The sequence below is a fragment of the Schistocerca cancellata genome, chromosome 9 (assembly GCF_023864275.1).
Source record: "Schistocerca cancellata isolate TAMUIC-IGC-003103 chromosome 9, iqSchCanc2.1, whole genome shotgun sequence".
Classification (NCBI taxonomy): Eukaryota; Metazoa; Arthropoda; class Insecta; order Orthoptera; family Acrididae; genus Schistocerca; species Schistocerca cancellata.
In genome coordinates, this window is record NC_064634.1 from 312342120 (window position 1) to 312370022 (window position 27903).

At 36.5% G+C, this 27903-nt stretch overlaps 1 protein-coding gene across 2 annotated transcripts in view; it reads left to right on the plus strand.

Annotated features, from left to right (window-relative positions):
- The window catches only part of LOC126100161 (cholesterol transporter ABCA5-like), a 337905-nt gene that overhangs the window by 296030 nt on the left and 13972 nt on the right, over positions 1–27903 (plus strand). For both annotated transcript variants that reach the window (XM_049910704.1, XM_049910705.1), the window contains 4 exons: positions 14166–14326; positions 22994–23201; positions 23613–23704; positions 26052–26299. In XM_049910704.1, coding sequence (XP_049766661.1) covers positions 14166–14326; positions 22994–23201; positions 23613–23704; positions 26052–26299 — 709 coding nt within the window. The remainder of the gene's footprint in view (positions 1–14165; positions 14327–22993; positions 23202–23612; positions 23705–26051; positions 26300–27903) is intronic.

Here is a 27903-nt window from a genome sequence, read left to right on the forward strand (position 1 = left end):
GGCCTTCATTTACCTTAATTTCTTCTGTCTCAGCATTTCTTCACAGTAACTACTCTTTCCTTCACTCCATTTTAGTTTTCTACATCTTTACCATCTGTTTTTCACTGTCCCCTCACCCACCTCTGTTTCGTAAAATGCACCTAGCTTTTCACTTCTATTAACTCAAGCATTATATTTAAGCAGTAATCTCTGTCTTGCGTATTACCCTGCATTCCACATTTAAGCTCTCAGGTTTTCAAATTTAATCTGATGCAGTCCCCAACAATCAGTCTTTCCTTGTTGTCATGTCTGCCAGTCTCCCCTGACCTGTGGTTCTTGGTGATTTTCCCAAAATCTACCCCTTTCCCTGGACTTCTCCAGTCCTTTTCTTTCACACCTCAACCTTCCCCTTCAACTCTTCTGCCTGAATGAGGAACCATTGGTTCTGAAAGCTTGCCTAATTATAGCCTCCTTTTATGTGTGCATTCTGCTGCAGCTTGGTGAGTGGATTTTTTATCTATACAATTAAATTATTTTGTCAAAAATTGATTATTATCTTTGTTACATTAGCCCATGTTAGTAAGAGGTTGGATTTATCCATGCCGATTCCATCTGTGTTCTCCACATCTTAGTGAGAGGTCAGATTTATCCATGTTGATCCCATGTTTTTTCTCCACATCTTAGTGAGATGTCACATTTAACCATGTTGATTCCATGTATATTCTACCCACACTGTGTGATGTCATCAACTTTGGACTCCTAACCTCCTCCACTCCTGTCTGTTATCTAATGTGGTTCCTTGTTTTCTTGTCTCTTCTACTGACCCTAAGTCTGCATCTCTCCTCTGTTTGCTCAGAAATCTTCACTTTTGAATGTTTTTTTGGCTGAGAGTACGTATCTCACTAATTCAGTTTCAAAATTATTGTAAGCACTCCAGTTCATTTATACCCTCCTGCTTACTTATTTTACTGTCACTAAAACAGTGCTCTAAACACACAAATTTGTCAACTGGTTCATGATGTGGAATCTCCTTCATGTACACCTACACGATTACCCTGCAATTCACTCTTAGTGTTTGGTAGAAGGTTTATAGAACCACTTCCAGATTATTACCTATCTGTTCCACTCTTGAATAGCATATGGGAAAAATGAAAGCTTAAACGTTTCTGTGTGGGAACTGATTTCTCTTAATTTATTACGATGGTCATTACTCCCTATTTAGGTTTGAGTAAACAAAATATTTTGGCATCCGGAATGGAAAGTTTATGGTTGTAATACACTCACTGCCATGTTTCTTGATAATCCAAAAATGAGTAGTCTTTCTTTGAACTTTTTGATGTTCCCCATCAATTCCATGTCGTACCTTAATCCTATGTGATAAGGATCCCATTCTGTACAGCATTACTCCAGAAGGGGACAGACAGTGTATTGGAGGGAAATTCTGTAGTAGATTTGTTGCAGCTTCTAAGTGTTCTGCAAATGATAAGCAGTCATTGCTTTACATTCCCCTCATATTGTATGTGATGGTTCCATTTTAAGTTGTTTCTATTTCAATCCCTAGGTAATGAGTTGAGTCAACAGCACTTAAGTTTGTATGATGTATTGCGTAACAGAGTTTTTTAGTACTCATGTGGACAACCTCATAGTTTTTGTTATTTACAGTCCATTGGTACTTTTCATGCCATGCAGCTATCTTGTTTAAAACATTTTGTAATTTGTTTTGATCTTCTGGTGACTTACTAGATGGTAAATGACAGCATCATCTGTAAACAATCTATAGTTGCTCAGATTGACTCCCAATCGTTTATATAGATTAGAAACAGTAGAGGGCATATTAAACTTCCTTGAGGAATGCAAGATATCACTTCTTTTATTGGATGACTTTCTGTCAATTATTACAACATCAGCATCATTTACAAAGCATTGAACAGGGCTGCTCATATCGTCTGCTGAAGCATTCACATAATTTAATGACAACAGAGAGCCTATAATACTTCCTTGGGGAATGCTAGATACCACTTTCACTTCCCCCCGATGATTTTTCTTCAGTTACCTCAAACTGTCAGGAAATGACAAATCCAATCTCACAATTGAGCCAACACTCCAGAAGCACACAATCTGATTATAAGCTGCTTATAAGGAATGGTATCAAAGTCCTCTGGAAATCTAGAAATGTCTAATAAACTTGCGATGCCCTGTTAACATCACTTCCTGCCTTACTTCTTACAATTGTGAATTTCTTATAAGTGCGATATCTAATGGAGACTGTAAACATTGTGGTGCTTTCTATAACATATGAGCACCATTCGATCATGTTACAAATCCATCACTGCCATATGCTAAATTGTAATGGTGCAGTCAGTTGATGGTTCTGATCCCAGAATTCACATGTGCCATCAGGATTTTTTGTGTGCTGTCTATATACCAGTAAGTCAAAACATTTCTTCATAGCACAGCATTTACTTGATAAACAACTTAAAAAGACACTCACAGTAAAACTGGTATTGGTCATGTTTATATACTGTTGCCAACCTGTGACTTGATGGCTTTTACAGAAATTAAATTATTGCAAGTCTACATGGCTTACCATAATGTAATTCACTCTGAACTGGACTTTGGTGTGTCTTTAAAGTCTATCCTTTTCTCCAGTATTTAAGGGATGTGAGTCACAAAGACGAAGTATAAATATCTATTAAATAACAGAATTACAGTGCCTGAAGACTATTGATTTTTTAGATTTATCTTAATAGTACATAAGAGTTTTTCCCTTTGCATATTAAATTTGTCTGTATATTAATGTGGTAGCAATCCAACTTGACTCCACTGTTATTTCCACAACACTGTCTACCATCTTAGCAAAGTAAAATAAATGAAGTTTGTATGAAATTTAAAATGAGTGAGAACTGATGAGTAAAATATCTTATCTTAAAGAAATATTAGTTCTGCTTTCAAAACTGGTCTTAGATTTTGAGATTTTGTAATATTTCCAGAGTTATGGAAGATTTAATATTATGATTTATATTCATTTCAGTTGATGTGTTTGGGTTACAGTTGTAAGTGTAATACATGATCTTTCATCCTCCAGCATCAATTCAATAAACATTACTCTTCAAAATACTCATTAAATTGCATTTTAATATTTCACAACAGCTTCCTTTGTTAATACAGCATACAATTTTGGAATGAGCCAAATGAGAAGGTCCACCATGCACCCTGTCATCCTGTTAAGGTCTTTAATTGTTATAGATCCTCAATTCATCAAAAATAAATAAGTGAAATAAAATGGGGTGATATATTAAATGGGTTTCAACTTTCAAAACATGAATTTCATACAGAAATTGTAAGATGTAATTTCAGAAGTATTGTATGGTGTCTATGGAATCAGCAGTGTTGTGCTTTTTCTTGTAACCAAGTCTTAAGTACTAAAAATAGAGTTCATTGGTATAAATTTTGGTTAGGGTCAAAGAGTTTGTTGCTAAATGTTACAATAAACTTTGACCTGCTAATCAATCATGAAATTACATCTCACACTGACAAACACATCTAAACTAACTAGACTAAAAGACAGTAGACTGACAGATGTTGAACCCGTGCCTTCTTTTCTCAAGAGCTATAATTTTTTTTTAATTGAATGAAAAATTTCCTCAAAATCAATGAATCACACATAGACTGATAATTCTAACTTGTTGCTGCATTCTATAATTTTGTTTGCGGCTTGAAAGTGGTCTACTGAGCTACATCTATTCTACTGTATAAAAGCAAGTCATTGTTTAACATTATTACCAAAAATCTCAAAATGTACTTAACTGATTCACTTCAAATTTTTACATGCTGCTCTAATAAACACTCAGATTGACATAAGCTATATATCTTTTATGTATATGAAGTGTTATCAATAAATACGGTGAATAATTTTACTAGCGACGAAGTACTATGCTTACATGGAATTTGATTTAATCTCCTTCAAAATACTGTCCTTCGTTAGCAGTGCACTAGTTCCAACACTGAATCCTTGACTGGAAGCCTTACTAGAGGGTTTCTTTGGGATAACAGTCAGCTGCTCTGTTATGGCCTTCTCAGTGTCAGGAATGGTGTTAAAATGTTTTCTTTTAAGAATGGTTTTAATTTATGGGAAGACCCAGAAGTTGAATGGTGCTAAATCTGGTAAGTAGGGCTGATTTGGACAGACAGGAACATTTTTGGCAGCCAAAATCTCATTAATCAAAAGCAAGATGTGGCACAGTGCATTGTTACGATGAAGAGTGAAGACATTGGCCTTTTTTTGTGGTCACTTTCTTCATACATCTTTTAAATTCATTGCAATATGGCTTTTGATGGATGTACATTTCCATTGGGAACTATGATTTTTCATCTCAGGGTCATACTGACAGACCCTAATTTCATCGACAGTTGGAATTTTCAACATTAAGACCAGATCTGAATGAAGATAGTCATTCAACTCTGTACAAGCCAACACATGATTTACATTCTGTTCGCCACTTAAAAGTCTGGGAAAAAATTTTGCAGCCACTCATCTCATTTGCAAATTATCAGTTAAAATGCTTTGCACAGACCCTGTACATGATGCTAAGTTCTTCAGTAGGCTGTCAAATGGTTGTTCCCCTTTTGAATGAACAATTTTTGCTTTTTTTATTTTTTCTATTTTTTATTGTTATTATTTTTTTATTTTTTATTTTTATTTATTTTTATTTTATTTTATTTTTTTTTGGGGGGGGGGGGGGGGGGGACATACCACAGAAGTGATGAAGCACTTAAACAAATGTAGAAACAGAAGTACAACTTCAAATGGCCAAGATTGCTATTGTACAGCATTTATTGTGATGATCGGTTTCAGGAAACTACTTCACCATCATCAGGTCTGCAAAGTATAAATCAACATATTCAAGCACACTGGAATCAAATGTCGAGGGGTATAATATAATTTTACATAGACGTTGACTATACCATGGAATATAACATACCATCTCCTGTAAATCTTGATAAAATGCATATTATACCATGTCATATCGTAGAATGATACTTCATGAACATGAGTACAATAGTATATTAGCAAGTCAAGCATAAAATAGCAACTACATAAGACAACGTACATATTAAACTGATTATACAAGCTCATGTTTGTACATTAGCAGAATGGGGACTGAGATTCTCAAGGAAACGTAGAAATTGCAAACAATGCCATCGGAATTGGTGTTAGCATCCTTCGATATAATGAACCTCTATCCAAACATACCAACTGGAGAGTGTCTTGAAATAATAAAGAATAATTTGTTAACTCATCATAAGTTCAGTCATGGAGAAATTGTTGTATTGATTGAGCTGCTTGAATTATCCCTATCTTACAGTTATTTCCAAATTATTAACAAATTTTACAACCAAAATGAGTGCTTGGTCATGGTTAAAGCCTGGCTTGAACCAATTATAAAACAGCTTTAAACAGAATGTGTAGTTTACATTAGAAACAGAAAAAGATAATGCGATAAATTATTTGGATATCACTATTAAGAAACAGAATGGTTAGCATATCTTCAGCATATTTTGGGAACCAATGAATACTGATATGATTATTAATGCTTCTACTCGTTATCCATTGCATTACAAGATGGCTTATTTTAATACAATGTTATAGAGAATGTTAAGTTTACTAATGGCTGTCAAAAGTGTAAACAAGAATTTTCAACATTAAAACATATTGCTGTAGCTAATGGCTACCCTCAGGATTTACTCAAAAATCTGTATGGAAAGCTGAAAAATAAAAATTTCATAAACAAATCACAATTTTTCCCTTCAAGACAATGTGCTTCTATAATTTCATTACAGTTCAGGTCTCCTTGTTCTTCAATATTGATTCCCATTTGGTCATACATTGGAAAGATGTTGTTTTCCCTCTTGCTTTGATGATATTCATTGTAATGCGTTTGTTTTTATGGCCATTTTTGGCAGCAGCTGTTAACATCTGTTATTATAGGTTATCTGTCTTGAGCTGACTGCAGTGTAATTAAAAAGAATTAAATCAGACGCATTTTTCTTTTATTTACAAAGCATCTTTTGTGGCATTGGTGTTTCTTTACATAGTCTGCACCTTCCCCTCTTGCTAGCAGTGGTTGGTGTCGATGGGTTTCATATTACATGAGCAGTTTTTGTCATTTTGCGTTATTTCCTGCACCACACTATTTATAATTGTGCTGCACTATTTATAATTGTGCTGCACTATTTATAATTGTGCTGCACTATTTATAATTGAAAACACTGTAGCAGTGATGAATGAAAAACAGCTAAGAAAGTCAATTATAAATTGTGCGGTGCAGGAAATTCCAAAAACTGCAGATGCAAAATAAAGCCTGTCAACATCAACCACTGCTAGCAAGAGGGGAAGGTGCAGACTATGTAAAGAAACACCAGTGCCACAAAAGATGCTTTGTAAATAAAAGAAAAACATGTCTGGTGTAATTCTTTTTAATTACATTTCATTGTAATGCTTTTGCCTTGGACATTATTCTATGCACTTATGTCACATAACACATAGACTTTGTGTGACATACTATTAGGTTGTGACATTTCTGGTTGCATTTTGTTTTTGTTATATTTATTAATTTATAAAATGTGGTTAGAAGCAAATATCACTATGGGAAATATAGATGCTGCCTACAAGAAAATTAGAGAGATCTTTAGCGAAAAGAGAACTACTTGTATGAATATCAAGAGCTCAGATGGAAAACAGTCCTAAGCAAAGAAGGGAAAGCAACAAGGTGGAAGGAGGATATAGAGGGTGTATGCAAGGGAGATGTACATGAGGGCAATATTATGGAAATCTATGAGGATGTAAATGAAGATGAGATGGGAGATATGATACTGCATGAAGAATTTGACAGAGCACTGAAAAACTAAGTCAAAACAAGGTCCTGGTAATAGACAAAATTCCATTAGAACAACTGATAGCATTGGGAGAGCCAGCCATGACAAAATTCATACATCTGATTAGCAAGATGTATGAGACAGGCGCAATACCCTCACACTTCAAGAAGAGTATAATAATTGCAATTCCTAAGAAAGCAGATGCTGACAGGTGTGAAAATTACCGCACTATAAGTTTAATAAGTCCTCGCTGCAGAATACTAGCATGAAATCTTTACAGAAGAATGGAAAAACTGATAGAAGCTGATCTCAGGGAAGATCAGTTTGGGTTCTGGAGTAATTTAGGAACATGCAAGGCAATATTGACCCTATGACTTCTTACAGAAGATAGATTAAGAAAGGCAAACCTACATTTATAGCATTTGTAGACTTAGAGAAAGCTTTTGGCAACACTGACAAGAATACTCTCTTTCAAATTCTGAATGTGGCAGGGATAAAACACAGAGAGTGAAAGGGAGAAGCTACTGGGACAAGGTTGTAGCCTGTCCCTGACATTATTCAACCTGTATATGGAGCAAGGAGTAAAAGAAACAAAAGAATAATTTGGAATAGGTATTCAAATCCAGGAATAAGAAGTAAAATCTTTGAAGTTTGCCAATGACATTGTAATTCTATCATAGACAGCAAAGGACTTGGAAGAACAGTTGAACAGAATGGACAGTGTCTTGAAAGAGGGATAGATGATGAACATCAACAAAAGCAAATGAGGATAGTAGAATGTAGTCAAATTAAATTAGGTCATACTGAGGGAGTTAGATTTGGAAATGAGAGACGTAAAGTAGTAGATGAGTTTTGATATTTGGTCAGCAAAATAGCTGGTGATGATCAAAGTATAGAGAACATAAAATGTAGACTGGCAATGGCAAGAAAGATGTTTTCGAAGAGAAATTTGTTGACATAGAGTATAGATTTAAGTGCCAGGAAGTCTTTTCTGGGAGTATTTGTATGGAGTTCAGCAATGTATGGAAGGAAACATGGATGATAAACAGTTGAGACAAAAAGAGAATAGACACTTTTGAAGAGGAGGTACTGAATAGAATTGGGGAGAAAAGAAATTTGTGGCACAACATGACCAGAAGAAGGGATTGGTTGGTAGGACACATTCTGAGACGTCAAGAGATTACTGAGGGAAGCATGGAGGGTAGGGGGAGTGGAGTGTGGAGTAAAAATCATAGGTGGAGACCAAGAGATGAATACGTTAAACAGATTTAGAAGGATTTAGTTTGCAGTAGTTACTCAGAGATGAAGAGGTTTGCACAGGATAGAGTACCATGGAGAGCAGCATCAAACCCATCTTCGGAATGCAGAGTGCAACACCAACAACAAAATGTATGGAAGTAATAAACATTAAAACATGACATTTTGTGACTATACTATTCATTCCATTTATCCCTGTCAATTCCTATTTTACACTTAGACTTTTATCACTATGATAGTCCCTAAACCTCGAGATACAAGTTAATAGCTTAAAAGAGTTTGAATTTGTACAGTAAGCTGCATAGCCACATTTATGTAGAAGTTAAGACCATAATGACTTATTCATGGTTTTTATGAGTAGAATAACTGGTTATATTATATAGCATTTTTTAAATTGTATTACATAGCAAGTTTCAGGATTATGTTATTTATTTCTGTGATCTTGTAATCCATATCATCCACCATGACCTCAAGCACCATGCTAGTACCTCAACATTGAGCTGCATGTTGATAGCATAAATATTGTGAGTTGTAAAAAGCCAGCTAAGCAGTTTCGTTGTATGGTTGCTGTAATTTTAATGATGTGTTTGTGGTAGTTACAAATGGAACACTTGATATCCCTTTTGTAGTTCCTTCATATTTGCTTAACTACAATGAGGTATCGAACACCAGTGTATGGTTGTTGAGGTTTTATGCTGCCTGCATATTATGACGTGTATATTTTTTTTGGTACTTGTTATTATAATACAAACATTCCATATGACTGGCTTCACTTCTTCAGTATTAAATGATATATTGAAGATCCATTGCTTCCTGTTATGTTTTTTAAGGTGGTTTTAAGTTTGATACAAATTAATTTAAAATTATTATACTTAATAAGTATAACATACTCTGATCTCAATTATTTATTGTATGTTTTTGGTGTAACCTCCTTGGATCATTGGTTTGCCTTTATACGACATACAACACAATGTACTTTTGTTTGTAGCTGTGCAACTGGTGGGTGGTTGTAACATCTGTAATATTAGCTTGAGAATCTCAGTCTTCATTCTGCTAATATACAAACATAAGCTTGTATAATCAGTGCGATATGTACATTGTTTTATGTAATAGTTGTCTTGCTGATATACTATTGTTCTCATGTTCATGAAGTATCATTCTATGATATGACATGGTATAGTATGCATTTGCTCAAGATTCAGCGAAAAATATACAGCAGATGGTATGTTATGTGCCATGGTATAGTCCATGTTTATGTAAAATTGTATTGTGCCTGATCCCAGTGTGCTTTAATATGTTGGGTCTGTGCTTTACAGATTTGATGATGGCAATGTTTTCTGGAACCGGTCATCACAATAAATACTGTACAGTAACAGTCTTGGCTGTTTGAAGTTGTACTCATGTTTCTACATTGGTTTAAGTGCTTCATCTCTTCTGTGGTATGCTCCTCCCAATTTGAATTAATTATTTATTTGAGATAAAAGTATCTTCAGGAATTCTCCAGGGAAGTGTGATAGGACTGGTGTCGATACAGGAGAGTCTTGATAGTTTATGGTGAACAGGATTGGGACCATCTCGAGCTACTGAAAACTTGGAATATATAAATTTACATGAGAAAAAGGAATAAAATGATGATGAAAAGAATACAAGCATCAAAATATGAAATTTATCAAAACAAATGTTTTGTATAGGTATTTACATTGTCAGAATAAATGTTTTAAGTCAAGCCTGGTTACAGTTTACTTTATGAAAAAAAATTTCTGTGCCTTTTGTTTGGTGAAGCTGTAATATTTCCTCATGACAATGTCATGCCACTGTGTGAAGAGCAGAATGTTAGTTGGTGTTGCCTCGGGCTGTTGTTCCACAAATTGCATGGTGTCCTCATTACTAGTAAAATCTCGCCCTCATCACCTTTGTACTGTGTTGGGGTGTTAACCACATCAATTGTAGAAGACTGTGTGTCTTCTGATTGTTTGCCTGGATTTAACTAGTCCGTTATTTCCACAATTTTCTGCCTTTTCACAGCCTGACAATGTTCTGATTAAATTACACAATGGATGATCATCCTCTTCATCAAAATATTCAGTTTTGTTTTAGGCCTACTTTCCTGTAGAATTTTCCTCCATGAGATAGAAACTGTATCTGACTTTGTCTCACTTCAAGACTTACTGATCCAATAAACAACTTCCTTCACAGTCACTTTCTTTAAAGCTCATACAATACTTTCATTGCCTTCTGAATGTGATGGTAATCACCGACACTTTTTCTTCACATTTCAGAATGCCCTGATCCATTGGCTGAATCAACCTGGTAATGTTTGATGAGAGAAACAAAGTGTGGATCCTGTCAAACTGCAGTTCTTCTGTATTTGGATTTGGGAATGCATTATCCATTGTCAAAACACCTTTGCATGGCAGTCACTTTCTTTTTAAAAACTTTTTGCACTGCTCTACAAAAAGAGTTCAAAAACCAATTCTTGAAGATTTTCTGATTCATCCAGGCATTATTTTGTTGCATGTAGACTACCAGAAGATCTGACTGGGTTTCATTCTTAAATGCTGTTGGGTTGGCAGACTTCCCAATCGTGACCTGTTCTAGTTTGTGGATTCCTGAGGCTGCCATGACTTTTTTATGCCCATGAGCACTTTTTCTTTCACAAGAAGCAAGTGTTTTTGCCAGCAACATTTTGAAATTTAAACCAGTTTTGTCACAAGTGGAAATTTGTTCATTAGATTAATTTTCTTCAGTTATGATTTTTTAAAACTTTACAAAAAATTTTGATGTGGTATCAAAGTTCCCACAGTGTTTTTTCACATACATCTAGTTGAGGCACTCCATACCTCTTTTTCCACTTGTCGTGTCAGCCCACTCTAGCGGTGAAACTATCGTCTGCCTGAGCCCATTCTCTCACTTGCTTTTTAAGACTCCAACTTCAGCTAAGAGATTCTTCCAAAAGATACTTGAGTACTGCTAGAGTCTTTGGGATCCCCATTGGGTTGGATTAAAGGAAGAGATTGAAGCATTTCAGAGGTGTACTGATTGATCAGTTGCTGAAATTCTCAATCGACACAAGAACGAAAACAATCAATTATTCATGAAATTATTTTATTGGATAGATAAAAAATCTACTCACCAAGTGGCGGCAGAGCACACACGTAAAAGACTGTTGTAATTGTCAAGCTTTCTGAGCCAGTTGCTCCTTCTTCAGCCAGAAGGGCTGAAGGGGACAGAAGAAGGGTGAAGGAAAAGGACTGGAGAGGTCTAGGAAAAGGGGTAGATTTTGGGAAAGTCACCCAGAACCATGTGTCAGTGGAGGCTTACCGTATGGGATGAGAAGAGAAGACTAATTGTTGGGGACTTCATTGGACAAGATTTGAAAACCTGAGAGCTTAAAGGTGGAAGACAGGGTAATATGCAAGATGGGGATTACTACTAAAACATTGTGAAGAGTGAGTAAGCTAAGTGCATTGTAAGTAATGGAAGTGGGAGGGGGCAGTGAAAAATAGACAGGAAAGACAATGAAAGATGTAGAAAACTAAAATGGAGTGAAGCAAAGAGTAGTCTGCTCATGTAGAGATAAGTTACTCAGCTCATAATAATAGTTCAGTACAGACACGTGTGCCAGCTGCGGTGGTCTAGCGGTTCTAGGCGCTCAGTCCGGAGCCGCGCGACCGCTACGGTCTGAGGTTCGAATCCTGCCTCGGGCATGGATGTGTGTGATGTCCTTAGGTTAGTTAGGTTTAAGTAGTTCTAAGTTCTAGGGGACTGATGACCATAGATGTTAAGTCCCATAGTGCTCAGAGCCATTTGAACCATTTTAATAGACAAGTGGGAGATATGTGTTAATGTGTTTCTTAAGTTTACCGAATCTAAGCCACACTCGAATCTAAGCTGCACCTGAAAAATGAGATTCGAAATAAAGGAAAAAAAAATTCCCGAATCCAAGCTGCACCTGAAATTTGAGACTCGAAATTCAAGGGGAGAGAGAAGTTTTAGGCGTCGCCTCCAAATCGAAACAAGTTGGTCCATTGTAATATGAGACACAATTTAGGCCGAATGAATGACGATACAGCTACAGTAGTTTGGTTCGAGTCGTAAGCTTAGCAGTTAAGCTTTACCAGGTAGCCATTGCTATGCGTCAGGCGCTCCGTCCATATTTATACGGGTACACTTCCTTTTTCACGTGCTTCGTCTGATTTGAATCGATTGCGTATTTTGCTTTGATCTGATAAGTGCCATTTTCTTTGTTGTAGGTGTTTACGTCACTCTAATGCATTACTGTACTGTGTCATGCATTGTTTGTCACATTCTGATAGTGTGTGTTTACGGCCTGTCGCCGCTCGCGGCATGGCTTGCTTTTGTGCGCGCTACCGTTGCTTACAATTAAAAAACAAAGAGAGGAATCGTCTCATTAGCGAAACAATGGCAAGAGATTCCTATTTGTTGTTACTTACATTGCTGCTTTCTTTGATAATGATCAACAAGAACCAAATAATAGACTGCGTATGATAGAACATGTGCTGAACGAGAGTTAGGCGAAAATTTTTCTCCGTTTGAAAATATTTGCGGCCGCTTCTTTAGTACATCAAATTCTGCACAGAAATTAGTCATCTTAGCTTTAAAAATCTAGTCAGTTGCCGTGCTTCATTTCTGACTGTATCACTATTAGGCATAAGAATAATACGAATATAAACATGACACGATACGTATATTCTTCCGTATTTACTGTTGTGTCACTCTAGTTTCGTAGTTTATTAGGCAGACAGGATTTAAATGAGATAGAAGCAAACACAAAAGACTACATGGCATAATGTTTATATTCGTATTATTCTTATGGTGAAGAGAATACTGCATGTGATTCACATTACATCAGGTTCCTATTAGCAACCATCTCTTCTCACAGGCAGGAAAAAATTCAGAACGTAGAGTTAGCCATATTGACAAGCATCCCAAACAGTCTTGCCAGTCAGATTTTTGTAGTATATTGAAATTCTGCTACATGCGAAGATGAACAATACGGAATTTGTATTTACTTCATTGGATAATGTATGAAAATGAAAATGCAGTGGTCGAAACTCGGGGCGGAGAAAAAAAGCTCGTCTTCTACCTTTCTTTAAATTTATTTACTGACACAGAGGTTTTGGCATCAGTATTTATCTTTGCGCCTAAAAAGCATGCCTGTGTAACCGGACATATATTCGATGGCAGGAGTTAGTTATGGTGAAACCTACCAACATTTTTCTGAACTTCCGCTTGCTTTGCACTCGATTCCAAGCCGCAGGCGGTTTTTTGGATTGCAAAAACCAGAAAAAAGTGCGGCTTAGATTCGAGTAAATATGGTAAGTAGAACTTCTCCCTTTATTATTCAGTCGATGTTGCCAAATGCTAGTGTAATTTTTAATTTGTTTGGTTCAGCAAATTTCGGGTCTAGTGAAGCAGGGGATACAACCCGTCGGCTTTGACCAGTGACGTCATACATTAGTCATAGATAGTAATGTCTTCACTTCAAGGCATAGATAATAATACAGTTTTGTACTCCAGATAAGTGCTTTCATTGTACATTAAAGTAATTGGGTCTAGTGAAGCAGGGGATACAACCCGTCGGCTTTGACCAATGACGTCATACATTAGTCATAGATAGTAATGTCTGTTCCTGTGTAATTCTTTGTACTCACCTTAAAATCAGTGTGTTATATCAGTTTGAAAGTTCTAACCAGCCATAGATAGCTTCAGCTCCGAATGTCATAAAACACAGAATGTAATGTGAGGAAAGTAGTCCTATGTTTTTAATCCTGGTACTTTGGCAGACTAAGAGCAGAAACAAAGGAAGTCAGTGAAAGAACATTATTTGTTGTAGCTGTAAATAACAGAAAACAGAATGATATAAGATAAAAGTATACCTTGAGCTTTGCTTCTTTCAAGATAGTTATTATTTATTCTGTTGTGAAACTAAGAAGCAGTTGTTATGAACGAAAAAATCTAGATTACTGTTTTGTTATTGGCTGAGAATTATTTGTTAACAGTCTTCTTGCAATAAATGTATTTATTTTCAGGTCCAGATTGGTGGACATAACATCACATCAAATATTGCAGAAGCCTTTCAGCTGATGGGTTACTGCCCTCAACATGATGCTCAGTGGAAGAATATTACCGTCAGAGAGCACCTCGAGTGTTACGCAGCCATTCGAGGTGTGCCTCCAGAAGACATTCAGAGGTAAAAATGCTAATTCCTATTTCTCAGTGGGGCAGAATGTTCTAACTTGTTACTGATGCACCAACACATACTTTGTGCTTAGACTGTCATAGTGACAGCATTCTCTTGGCGCAACATGTTAACATCATGGGAATTTTGTTATTGGTTAGGTAGTATGTATCACAAAAGTATTGGAAATGTGGCATACTGACAAGGTTGTTACAGGAATCTGTCACATGTTTAGTACATCCATTACTGTGATGCTTTCCATCTGTTATGAAAATTGCATTGTGGAAAATCTTTTTTTCGGTCTTCATTCGTCCTTCTTTGTGTATAGTATTTCTCTTCCATGACACTTTCACTGAAAATATCGCATTTATTTCATCTGTGTTGAAGATGAAACAAATCTTACAAGTCAGCCACACTTTAATACCTAAAGTAGAAGCATTTTTCTGAACTTGGCGATTCCATTGCAGGGATGTATTGAACCCATGACTTCTCATCACTAAACTGAAGCATCAAGCAAACACTTTCCCTGAAGTTGTGTAACATCAATGGCTGCACCTCATATAAATCTGCGTATTTAAGATGAAATAATTTTTCTGCACAGTGATTATATAATGTGGCTGTTGGCTGGTCACTACAGAATGATTCATATAACATAAAAGTATAGCTACTGCAGCTCAATGTCAAATCACTAGTTCTGAAAAAAAAATAGAAAGAAATGTCTGTTTTGCTCTATGGTAGCAACTGCAATATCAAAAAAGATTTATTGAATGTAGACATCCTGCATTTGGCTGTAAAAAATTTTTATTTATTGTGATTTTTTTGACATATAGTCATTGTCAAGCACTGTAAGGTGTTGAAGCTCACTCTGCAACATTAGGTTGTGACATGCTGGAACATAGTTCCTGACAGTCTGAAGTTGGAGACATATGGAGGTATAAATATACTCATGGTTCCACACATCATTTGAGCCAACACCATGTATCTAATGCAACAACAGCAAACACCTAACATGAAAGTAAAAGCAATATGCACTATGTGCACCAAAGTACAGTGTTCATGTAGCTAATGTGGCGCATGGATTACAATGACAGTGAAATGACAAAAATATAAACATACAGAGTGTGTGAGCTTGAGTTTACAAAGATATTATATGTACAATGTGATTCCTTGATAATGCTACAAACTTTGAGGGATGATGGACACTGGCCATAGTTCACATGTAGACAGTGTGTTAGAACATTGATTTGTAGCTATTTATGTGAAGAATGTTAAAATTGGCAAAAATTCATGTAATTTACATTTCACAATGTACAGGACTTTGAAATCTGATGCTACTGTGTTTCCAGTGTGAAAGGATTATTTTTGGCAATGTCATGTATACATGTCAGATGATTTTAAAATATTACATGTGCTGAAGCACAGTCTTTTGCAGCACCACTTGAAAACAGCCCAAAGGCCGAAGCTGCAATTGTGAAATAAATAATTTCTACAGTCAATGGTGAATATGATGTCCCTTAAAATATTCTACATGACTGTGAACCCTGACCATGAGGAGTTGACCATTCTTAGACTGTTGTAGGAACATCTTACAGAATGGTGTGCTTAATTATAGTTGGAATTTGTGGACTGTCAGTTTTGGCAAGTAATCTAGACCATGGCATACTTATTGATAATTAGTACCTGCTTTATCCTTCATAGGCATGTTGACATTTGTGCTTCATTTACATGGTATCACACTTTTGTATGATTGTTGCACCTGTTTTATGTGTGTGGACTGCTACCTTAGATCTACACCTAAAATTTTTTACCCACTGCAATATAAGGGTATATTGCTATCTAAATTTTAGATGATAAATAGTGAGTTTTGAAGTTTTTTTAAGCATTTTAGCACCCTGAAAGCTGGACTCTCGATAACTAGACACTTTGGGAAACTCAACAAGTCTGACACATTTTTTGACTTTGAAAAAAGAAACAAAACATAAACACGCACAGTATTTTCATAAAAAGCTAATGTAATTTACAGTAATAATCATGGTTATAGACTATTACAGAGCAATGAATATATAGCTCTGAAAAAGCTGAAATATACAAATCGAGCCCTCATTTACTTTTTTCGGATCAGCAACACTTAGATGAGGGCGTTGAATTTTTTCATTGACATCCTCTACTGGGTTCATTGCATGGCAATAAAGACATAAAAAGAAATTTCTTGGATTCTAACACTGACTCAGGGTAGCCTGCACATTTGTAACATGCTCTGTTTTGTCCTCTGCAGAAAATGTATCAAAAAACTCTAGAAGTTCTTCAAAGTTTTTCAATATTCTCTAGATTACCATGGACCTTGCCATTGGGGGGGGGGGGGGGAGGCATGGACCTTGCCGTTGGGGGGGGGGGGGGGAGTATTGTGTGCCTCAGCAATATGGATAGCCATACTGTAAGTGCAACCACAATGGAGGGGTGTCTGTTGAGAGGCCAGACAGCAGCAACCTTTTCAGCAGTTGCAGGGGCAACAGTCTGGATGACTGACTGATCTGGCCTTGTAACATTAACCAAAATGGCCTTGCTGGCTGGTACTGTGAATGGCTGAAAACAAGGGGAAACTACAGCTGTAAATTTTCCCAAGAGCATGCAGCTTTACTGTATCGTTAAACGATGATAGTGTCCTCCTGGGAAAAATATTCCGGAGGTAAAATAGTCCCCCATTCGGACCACCGGGTGGGGACTACTCAGGAGGATGTCATTGCCAGGAGAAAAAAATTACTGAACTATCAGTTTTATAAGTCACTGCTGCAAAAAACTGACATGAATTCTTTACAGACGAATGGAAAAACTGGTAGAAGCTGACCTTGGGAAGATCAGATGGATTCCATAGAAATGTTGGGACACGTGAGGCAATATTGACCCTACAACTTGTCTAAGAAGATAGATTAAGGAAGCGAAAACTATGTTTCTAGTATTTGTGGACTTAGAGAAAGCTTTTGACAATGTGAACTGGAATACTCTCTTTCAAATTCTGAAGATGGTAGGGGTCAAATACGGGGAGTGAAAGACTATTTACAATTTGTACTGAAACCAGATGGCAGTTATAAGAGCCAAGGGGCACACAAGGAAAGCAGTGGTTAAGAAAGGAGTGAGACAGAGTTGTAGCCTATCCCCGACATTATTCAATCTATACATTGAGCAAACGGTGAAGGAAACAAAAGAGAAATTTGGAGTAGGATTTTAAATCCATGGAGAAGAAATGAAAACTTTGAGGTTTACCGATGACATTGTAATTCTGTCAGAGACAGCAAAGGAGTTCAACAGAATGGACAGTGTCTTGAAAGGAGGCTATAAGATGAACATCAACAAAAGCAAAACGAGACTAATGCAATGTAGTCTAACAAAATCAGGTGATGCTGAGTGAATTAGAGACACTTAAAGTTGTAGATGAGTTCTGCTATTTGGGGAGCAAAATAACTGATGATTGTAGAAGTAGAGAGGATATAAAATGTAGACTGGCAATGGCAAGAAAAGGTTTCTGAAGAATAGAAATTTGTTAACATCGATTATAGATTTAAGTGTCAGTGTACTTTTCTCAAAGTATTTGTATGGAGTGTCACCATATATGGATGTGAAACGTAGGCAATAAAGATGAGAAGAGACTAGAAGCTTTTGAAATGTGATGCTACTAAAGAATGTTGAAGATTAGGTAGGTAGATCATGCAACTAATGATGAGGTACTGAATAGAATTGAGGAGAAGAGGAACTTGTGGCACAACTTATCTAGAAGAAGGGATCGGTTGGTAGGTCATGTTCTAAGGCATCAAGGGATCACCAATTTAGTATTGGAGGACAGCGTGGAGGGTAAAAATCGTAGAGGGAGACCAAGAGATGAATACACTAAGCAGATTCAGAAGGATGTAGGGTGCAGTAGTTACTTGGAAATGAAGAAGCTTGCACACGATAGAATAGCACAGAGAGCTGCATCAAACCAGTCTCTGGACTGAAGACGACGACAACAACAACAACAACAACAAGATACTAGAAGCTCGCTTAGTCCATCAAGTCGGGCAAAGGGGTCCTAGACGAGCTTGGTCGTTGGCGCTCTCACAGTGTATGCTTCTGAAAAGTCCCATCCTTTTGTTGGATTCCCTTACAGTGTTTACCAAGCGAGGTGGCACAGTGGTTAGCACACTGGACTCGCATTCGGGAGGCCGATGGTTCAATCCTGTCTCCGACCATCCTGATTTAGGTTTTCCGTGATTTCCCTAAATCGTTTCAGGCAAGTGCCAGGATGGTTCCTTTGAAAGGGCACGGCCGATTTCCTTCCGCATCCTTCCCTAATCAGAGCTTGCGCTCCGTCTCTAATGACTTCATTGTCAACGGAACGTTAAACACTAATCTCCTCCTCCTCCTCCTCCTCCTCCTCCTTACAGTGTTTGTTAAGGCCTTGGCTAAAACCATAATATCCCTCATAGACATAAGATGGCGGAGACTGTCTATAACTGTGAAGTCTAAACTATGAGCATTGCAGTGCACATAATGTGCATTTGGTTGTATATCCAAAACTAACTTTTTTTTAGTCCTTTGAGCATACCTCTCATATTCAAGGCATCATTATAGCACTGTGCTCTTAAGTTATCCATTGACAAATCAAGATGAACAAAAGCGTCGTTTTAAAATACTAAACAGAGTTTATGATTCAGTATTGGGGGTCCTGTATAAGCCAATAAAGTCTTCATTGATGATTAAGGAATCATCAACAGTACGACGCCTGTTTGTAAATCGAAGGATCACTTGCTTCATCAACCATAATAGAAAAATGTTCAGTCTTCTTGAGTAAAGCCAATGCAGACTTTCCTAGTAGATCAATGATCTCATTTTGAATATTGTGGCGGGGTCAGGGATTTTCTCTGCCTCATGATGACTGGGTGTTGTGTGATGTCCTTAGGTTTGTTAGGTTTAAGTAGTTCTAAGTTCTAGGGGACTGATGACCATAGATGTTAAGTCTCATAGTGCTCAGAGCCATTTGAACCATTTTTTTGAATATTGTGGGACATCCACTTACACCCCTAACGCCCTAACCAATCTTTAAACTCAGTTATGTCATTCTTTTGGAGTTCCAACAGTAGAAAAAAAATTGAGTTTACGTCTTCGTGCACTCCTATAGCTAGTCCTTGTCGGCATAGAAATTGCATGGTAGTAAAAATTGTCTCAAGAACTAAATGGCCTTTCTTCATATAACTATCTAACTGTTCATTCAATTGGGAGGCCACATTTCAATTAGTGATAGAATTTAGTTCCAGCACACCCACCTTCTTTATGCATAAAGATATTTTCATGAAGACAGAATTTTTCCAAAGCCCTTTTCCAGTTAGAAAACCCTACAGAAGTAAATGCATCTTTTTTTTTTTTAAGAAAATTGTAATAGATTTTTAGCATGTCCCTCTCTGCAGGTTTTGCAAAAAACTTTTTCGGTAGACGCTTCATATTCTAGCCATGTATATTTGATCAACCAAGACTTCTGAAATGATCTTCCCTTACTGGATTGCCGAGGTTTCGGCTGTGAATGGTTCTCGCCTGAAGAAGATGAAGCAATTGATGACACAATAATTGTTGGAGGTTGACTTGCAGTATTATCAACTTCCAAGCGGACCTTTTTGGTAACAAATTTATCCATTGCAAACTTAATTCACAATACACTAAGAGACTAAAGTAAACAAATAAAATATAGTCGAATAAAATAGTCCATTAGACACTAAAGTCGGAACACTAAACATGTCTGCGACATGCACTGAACAAAACTATCCACACTGAATGACTGCGACAGCAGGGTGGGCTTTATACATCCACAGCGTCGTAATATCTCAAAGTGTCAAGGTGACACAAGGCAGAGGGTTACAGGCACTTCTGCTCCAGTCCTTCTGATGCACCATGGTCGCAGCGCTGGCCAGCTGGCACCAGACTTTACCCGAAGGTTTGCGCACCAGTACAAATACTAAGTGTGCCCACAGCACCATAACACTATCATGATTCACACAACACATTTTCAGTTAACCTGCTTACTACCATAATAATTATTTAACTCATTATTGGGGGGGGGGGGGGGCTCTGCCTCATGCACATGACAGACATTTCCGGCTGATTGGACCGGAATGCAATCTATCCTTTTCCTTGTATTGTTGACATTCCAATATGGAGTTTCCATTGTTTGATTTTTTACCCTCTTTTTATCTTTGTATTCTGTTGGCATTATTTACTGTAACTAGGTAGTTACCTCATTTTTAATAAGAAATATTTCAGTTGTGATTAGATGCACATATACTTATATGTCTGTCTATTACTTACTTTGTATAGAAAGCTCTGGTTGAGAATTACAAATTATTTAGTAATAAAAGAGACAACTCACTGAAAGGCAGAAGTGCTACGTCATTAATAGGTACACAAACAGATGGTACAGAGCTTTGCTAGCTTTCAGAATGCTCTTCCTTCAGTTTGTGTGCTTGAAAAAGGAAGTGCATTCGGAAAGCTAGCAAAGCTCTGTATCTTCTGTTTGTGTACCTATCAACAATGCAGCAATTCTGCCTTTCGGAGAGTTGTCTTCTCTATTCCTACATAAATTATGTTACTTACTTTAAATGAGAATGTTTACACTAGCACATAAGATGCAAGGAATGACACCTCACGCGTGTCTATATGCACATGCTTTATCTTTAACTTTATGTAGGACTCTTGATCCTGTTACACTCATGATTTACAATGTTTCGTGTGGCTGGGCAAGTCAGTTCAGTTTTACTAAATGGTGTGTCAGTTAAAATTTCACAATTAGATTTATGTGTACTTATGTATGTGGATATTACTTACCTGACTTTTAAATCCTTGATTTTATTTGATTATTACTTTTATATTCATGTATTCATCTGTTGCAATTGTCCTTTGTTTGTATAAATTCTGCAAACTGTATGATATTGACTCTACACACTAATATCGTTATATTCTCAAGCACACCCTCTTTATATGTTTACATCTTTGTCATTTTACCACCACTGTGATCCATCCACCACATTGTCTACATGAGTATTGTACTTCTTATTATTGTAGTAACTAAATGATAAGTGCTCCCATGATGTGGCAAACAGTGGGAAGACTTATACCTCCATATTGTATTTGAATTCAGACTGCTGGGAACTATGTTGCAGTGTGACATGACTTATTGTTGTAGATCGAAATTTTTTTCAGGTGACTGTCAACAGTGTCGATACACTTGGAGAAGTGCACGGTCCACACTTTTCTGTCTTACAATATATTTTGTGAATAAATATATTGTAAGGCAACAAAGTGTGCATCATGCATTTCCCCAAGAAATGTTGTAGAGTGAGTTTAAACATCCCAGAATGCTTGACAATATGTCAAAACTGCAACCAGAATAAATAAAAGTTTTTAACAGCCAAATGTGGAATGTTTGCATTCAATAATCATACCAAAACTGTAGACCTAATCCTCATCAATATTCTACAGTAGATTTAGTCATACTGGAATGACAGTTCATTGTTATACATCCAATCACATAAGTGCAGTTGGATCAGAACAACTGGAAATTGCTGCATGCAGCCAAATATATACCACAACTAAGTAATCTGCCAGAAAAACAATCTCAACTACTACAATTTTCTTTCCTCCTTTTTTAAAAAAATTCATACTTGTGTAAAACTAATGTAGAAATCTGCATAAAATTTTAGTTCACTTTTTCTTTTTAATCACAAAAATAAGATACAGCCAGTCTGTTATTTGCATTTTTTACAAAAATGGTTCCATAAATCTGAAACAAAACATTATCATCTCACTTTCAAAATTAAAAAAGCTTTAACATTTCCAGCTGTCTCTTACAGTAATTTGCTGTTTTATCTGTATAATAAACTGTTTTGCTTCTAGTCATCATATTTCGCTGACAAAAGTTTCTCATACCTAAACTTAAACAGAAGTCATACAGTTTACAATTTCACTAATAGAATAGTCATTATGAACAAACATTCCACACTACATTATTCTTTTACACACATTACCTACAGCATATAATTCCATTCCCATTGAAAAACAAAAAGCTATTCTTTTGAACTTCTACTTTCCGCTATTCTTGTTTCAAACAGATCTATTATTTTTTCCCCTACATTACTTCTTTTACTATATTTCAATAAGTACTTTCATAATTTACTCCCACAATGCAGTCAAAAATTACTGTTACTTCTATAAAAAAAAGTCCTGTAGGTTATCAGAACAAAGTGTTCCCTGACAAAATGTGCATGTAGTTGAAATATCATCAGGTAATTCTAATCTGCAGTCTTGTTGCCAATTTTGTTATGAGGCTTCTGTGGGTTTTCGCAAAAGTCTTCAGTTAGTTTCTGCTTCCTTCTATGTGTGTTGTCACAGCTGATCCTCTCTCTTCTGTTTGTAATAACTACTCTCTTAATAGGGCATGAAATACTTAAATCAATAAATATCTGTAAGCATCCCAATGGTGGTCTTCATCACTGTGTGTGAAATACAGAGTTCTTTAAATGTTTTAAAAGTCAGCAGAAGAAACTTGTGTTGAAATTCTCCTTCCAGACTATGAATCAAAAGTACATTGTGTGAAACAAGTTGCCTGCTTAATACCTGATGAAACAATTAATTGTGCTCAGCTATAACTGCTATTTTCAGGGTGGTGGACATGTACCTGATGGGTCTGCAGATCCATGAACATGCTAATAAGCAAAGTCAACACTGTTCAGGTGGAACGCGCCGCAAGCTTAGCTTTGCAATGGCAATGGTGGGTGGTCCTTGTGTCGTATTGATGGATGAGCCGAGTACCGGTATGGACCCTCGCTCAAAGAGATTTCTGTGGGATACAATCCTTGCTAGTTTTCAGGTCAGTGCAGATATTTTTGCTACATAATCATGTGTTATTTAGGTGTGAATGTAGAATAGTTTGAATGATGGATGCTAGGTGTTATAAACAATATTATGCGCATCAAATAGATGGCATTGTATTCCATTTCAGTTCGGTACTGACACTTTCCTTCCTCAAAGGAAATTTATAATCTGGATAGATGTGATGAGGAATTGATTTAGAAAGTTGGTTACTTGCTACTTCTGGACAAGAAAATGTAGTGAATGTTATAAACAACTTGAACACCATATCAAACTTTTCTTCTAGAGTACTAGAAGAGTGAGCAGATAAATTTAATTTCTATTTCACTGTGTTGCACTTGCCTCCACTTTAAGAATAATGATTATGTGTTAGAGCATGTTAGATGATTGAGAAATTTTCTGTTCTCAGGGGACCAGAGGTGCAATCCTCACAACACATTCCATGGAAGAGGCAGATGCTCTTTGTTCAAGAGTTGGTATAATGGTCAAAGGAGAACTGAGGTAAATGAAAGCAAATATCATTTTCTAATTTTTTGTAAAGAATGATTCCATGTAAATTTTAAATTGTTGGGAATTACTTTTTATGTCCCTCTTAATGACTGTCATAATTCTCTGACTGAAAACATTTGTGATCATTCTTAAACAGTCACAGAAAATTGCTTACACAGATCAGTTTGGTTATAAAACAGTTGTCAAGTGGTAAAAAAAGGCTTTGTGCTGTGGATTTCCTTTAATGTCAGCCTTTGTTTGTATTCAATAACAATATGAAACAGAATAGATTGCCATCTTTCCACATGGAGGAGATATAAAGTGATTCACAGGCACATATCTGAAAAATATTGATATGGAAGTCACTGAGACCAATGCACCAGTATCAAAAAGAAAAGTCAGTGGAATGTTTTGCTCTGCCACATGTGATCATCATAATCATAATCATCATCATCGCCATTTAACAGTTCCAGTTTCCCAGGTACTGGTAATGAGCCTCTTCCACTTCATCCTGTCCAAATACACCTGTTGACAAAGTACATCATCCACTGTCCATCCTCTGGTCACTAGATCACCCTTAATCAAGTCCATCCATCAGGTTCAAGGTGTTCCTTGCGGTCTTTTCCCATCCACCTGTCTTTCCAAATTTATTTTGGCTGTTGTAGTTGGCTCCATTCTCATGCTCTGCCACATGTACTAAAATTTATTATGCCACCAGCACTTGAGCACTGCTGAAAATGTCACATCACTCACCCTCACAATGTGGACATTCCTATTTGGCATCCAAAGAAAAACAAAGTGTATTGCCACAAAAAGTGCCTAATACTAGTCCAGGATTGCAGAGAATGAGACCAGTTGGTCATGCCCTAGTCAAGGATTGCAAAGAATGAGGCCAGTTAGAATGACTACACACAATATGTTTACCACTTTTGACTCTGCAACAGAAACCCACTGTGCTCCTTACAACTCTGAGCCACATGTAAGATGAAGTTTGCTTTAAAAGTTTGTTACATCACTTGCAATATTTCAAATGCAAATACGATTTGTAGCCCTTCAGCCAGGAAGGAAGGAACCAACTGTCTTAAAGCTTGTGTGCAGATCACCTTATCCATGGGAAGTGAATCACATCATTGTGAATTAAATTTTCACATATGTACATTTTTGACCCAACTCCTGCAATTCTGCAGTCCAAACTGTATGGTTTACATTATCAGTCTTGTAATATTGTAAAAATTTAATCCTTGCTGCTACCACATGCATGTTTTTTTTGTTTTGTTTTTTGTTTTTTAAATGGTTTTTTGGTAGAATACAAGGGAAATGCACTCAATTTACAAAGGAGATTGTACAAATCATTTGTGTAATCCATCCTAGAATATTGCTGAAGTGTACGGGACCCATACCAGATAGGACTAACAGGTGATACTGAACATATGCAGAGAAGGGTAACATGAGTGGTCACAGGTTTATTTGACCCATGGGAGAGTGTCACAGAAATGTGGAAAGAAGTAAACTGGCAGATTCTTGAAGATAGACTTGTAGAATCCCAAGAAAGCCTACTTAAGGTTGAATGATAACTCCCACAGGTATCGTGAACAAAAGATGAGATGAATTACAGCATGCACAGAGGTATTTAAACAGTCATTCTTCCTGTTCTCCATGTGTGACTGGAATTGGGAAAAAACCCTAATAACTGTTACAATGAGATGTGCTCTGTGCCATGCACTCCAAGATAGGACTCAGTGGATCAAAACTGTGACCATCTTATTGCTACTATTGTAACCCACACTCACGGCAGGCCACAAAAGTTTATTGAACATAAATAACTGATATAACAAAAACTTAAATTGTCAGTTAGTCCATGAAACAAACAGTAATAGTGCTTGGCAAAGTATTAATCTAAGCCACAAATAGAAATTAATGTGAAAGAGATCCAGAGAATTCCAACCACGACATAGTCCGATATAAGTACTTCATAATAAAAGTCCTATCTAGGCTAGTGATGGTAGAGACCACAAGTTCAATATTTTCAGCTCTATACACACAGTAAAGAGTTCTGGCATTCAGAGTCCATAGGAAGAGGGAAAATATACAACAGCAACTGACTGCAGGGCAGCCTTACATTTGGCTCACTACAAAAGCTCATGTGATGGGCCTAAGAAGTTGGTCATATTCCTGACACAGATGCACATGCTGGACATGTGTGACATTACACTTTGATATGTCTATATCACCAATTTGTATGTCAGGAGGGGTTATTAAAATTTCCTTCTATGACATGTTTTAACTAGTTTCATTCCAGTATATTGATAGTTTAGTTAACATGCCAATAAAATACTGATGAAATTCTTATAATTTAAAGGTGCATTGGTTCAACACAACACCTTAAGAACCTATATGGTGCTGGGTACACACTAGAGATGAAGCTGCGTGGTGGGGACCGCACACCGACGACACCGTCTTCAGACAGGCACAGCGACCTCAGAGAATTTGTCAATGGGCTTTTCCCTGATGCATCTCTGGAGGAAAGCTTTGCTGATAGGCTGGTGTTTAGTGTACCACAGCATGCCGTCACATCCCTTGCTGAGTGCTTCACACAGCTTGAAAAAGGTAAGAGAGTGACACTTTCTGCAGGAACATGGTAGACGTTTATCTAAAAGAGTTTCTACCACATGGTGTTGTAGTGAAATTTAGATTCCATACAAAATCATTTAAGTATTCAAATAGTGTGTGTTAGAAAAAATTATTATATTCTTTGAATGTTAGCAATTGGAAGTCAAGTCACAAAAGACAGTAAACTTATGCATCACATGAGGCATTTGTAATTTCAATAATTATATCTCCCAATAAAAATTGCTACTAATTAGTGACCATGTGTCTAACTCAGAACTGGTCACTGCATCACTTTACTTGTAACACCTGTTCTTATTTTGGAGCATTTGACATAGAGCAGCACACTACAACACTATTCAACTGTAACAGTCATTTGAAGAAAATGGCTTGAAAATTACTCTTGCAGACAAACTTTAAAATTATCTAAACTTGGAAGATACACTACTTGCTCTTGTGGTTATGTGGACAGTTGTTTATTAATCAGAAGATCATGTTAGAATGATATTAAGACATGTCATTGTAATATTAAATAAGAAGTAATTTCCTAATGTTCTGCAAAATATTATTTATTTGGACTTGAACTGGCTTTTGACTCCCTAAGCTATCATCAGATTACAACCAAATGTCACAAATGCATACCAAATGTGAGAGTTGCATAGGTATTACTTCTATAGAAGATACGAAAAGTGATTTCTCTGACAGTGTTCACAAGGAAGTATTACATTTGTATGTCACATAGGAAGAACCTATGACTGAAAATGAAAAAAAGGGAGATTTTTGTATGGATATCATTCCATTTAAAACAGATGGAAAATGAAGTTGAACTTATAATTGTAATCTAATATATGCATAACTGAAACTTAAGTTAACAGAGGGAAGAAAAGAAATTTACATCAATTTCTGTCAAAAGATGTTCAGCAAACGGTTGAATCTGTCTTTCCTAGTACCCAGCTTCTTTAATGTTCTGATAACTTTACTGCCACAGGTCTGTCTAGCTGACTTAGTTATACTTTCTACAGTGCTTGCACGTGATTTTATTCATGTCATTCTCTGACAAAGATTGAAATTTGTTTTTACCCTTGAATAAAAAAGTTGAGATGCTTTTGGTACTGTAAAATGCAGCTGTTGTTGTGTGACTCCTATTGTGAAGATAAAAAAATTAAAGGAGAGCCTCCCAGCTCCATTGTGATGTGACTTATCATGGTGGGAATCCTAAAGTTGTTGTTATGTATCTAGTTGTCTAGTGGTACCAGTCCATAAACTCATTATCCACACACTTGACCCAGTATTTAATTTTTGCAACTCAGTGACTTATTTTGTAAGAAAAACATATTCAGAATTGTCCATGAAAATTTCATTTCATATAGGATTAAGAGAAGAAAACTATAACTAGGTCATCAGAATCTATAGTACATGTTTTTAAACTAGAAATAAATGTATTTCACACATATTTGAGAAGCGCATAGTATGTAACATAATCCTGCAAGATTAGTTAAGATTTGTGCAAAAGATCTATTTATGTTTTTGCACATTCATCAGTGAGAATATTTGTAAATAAAGTTATGATGTCATGTGAACAAATTTAGAAGTGGGTGAGGCTT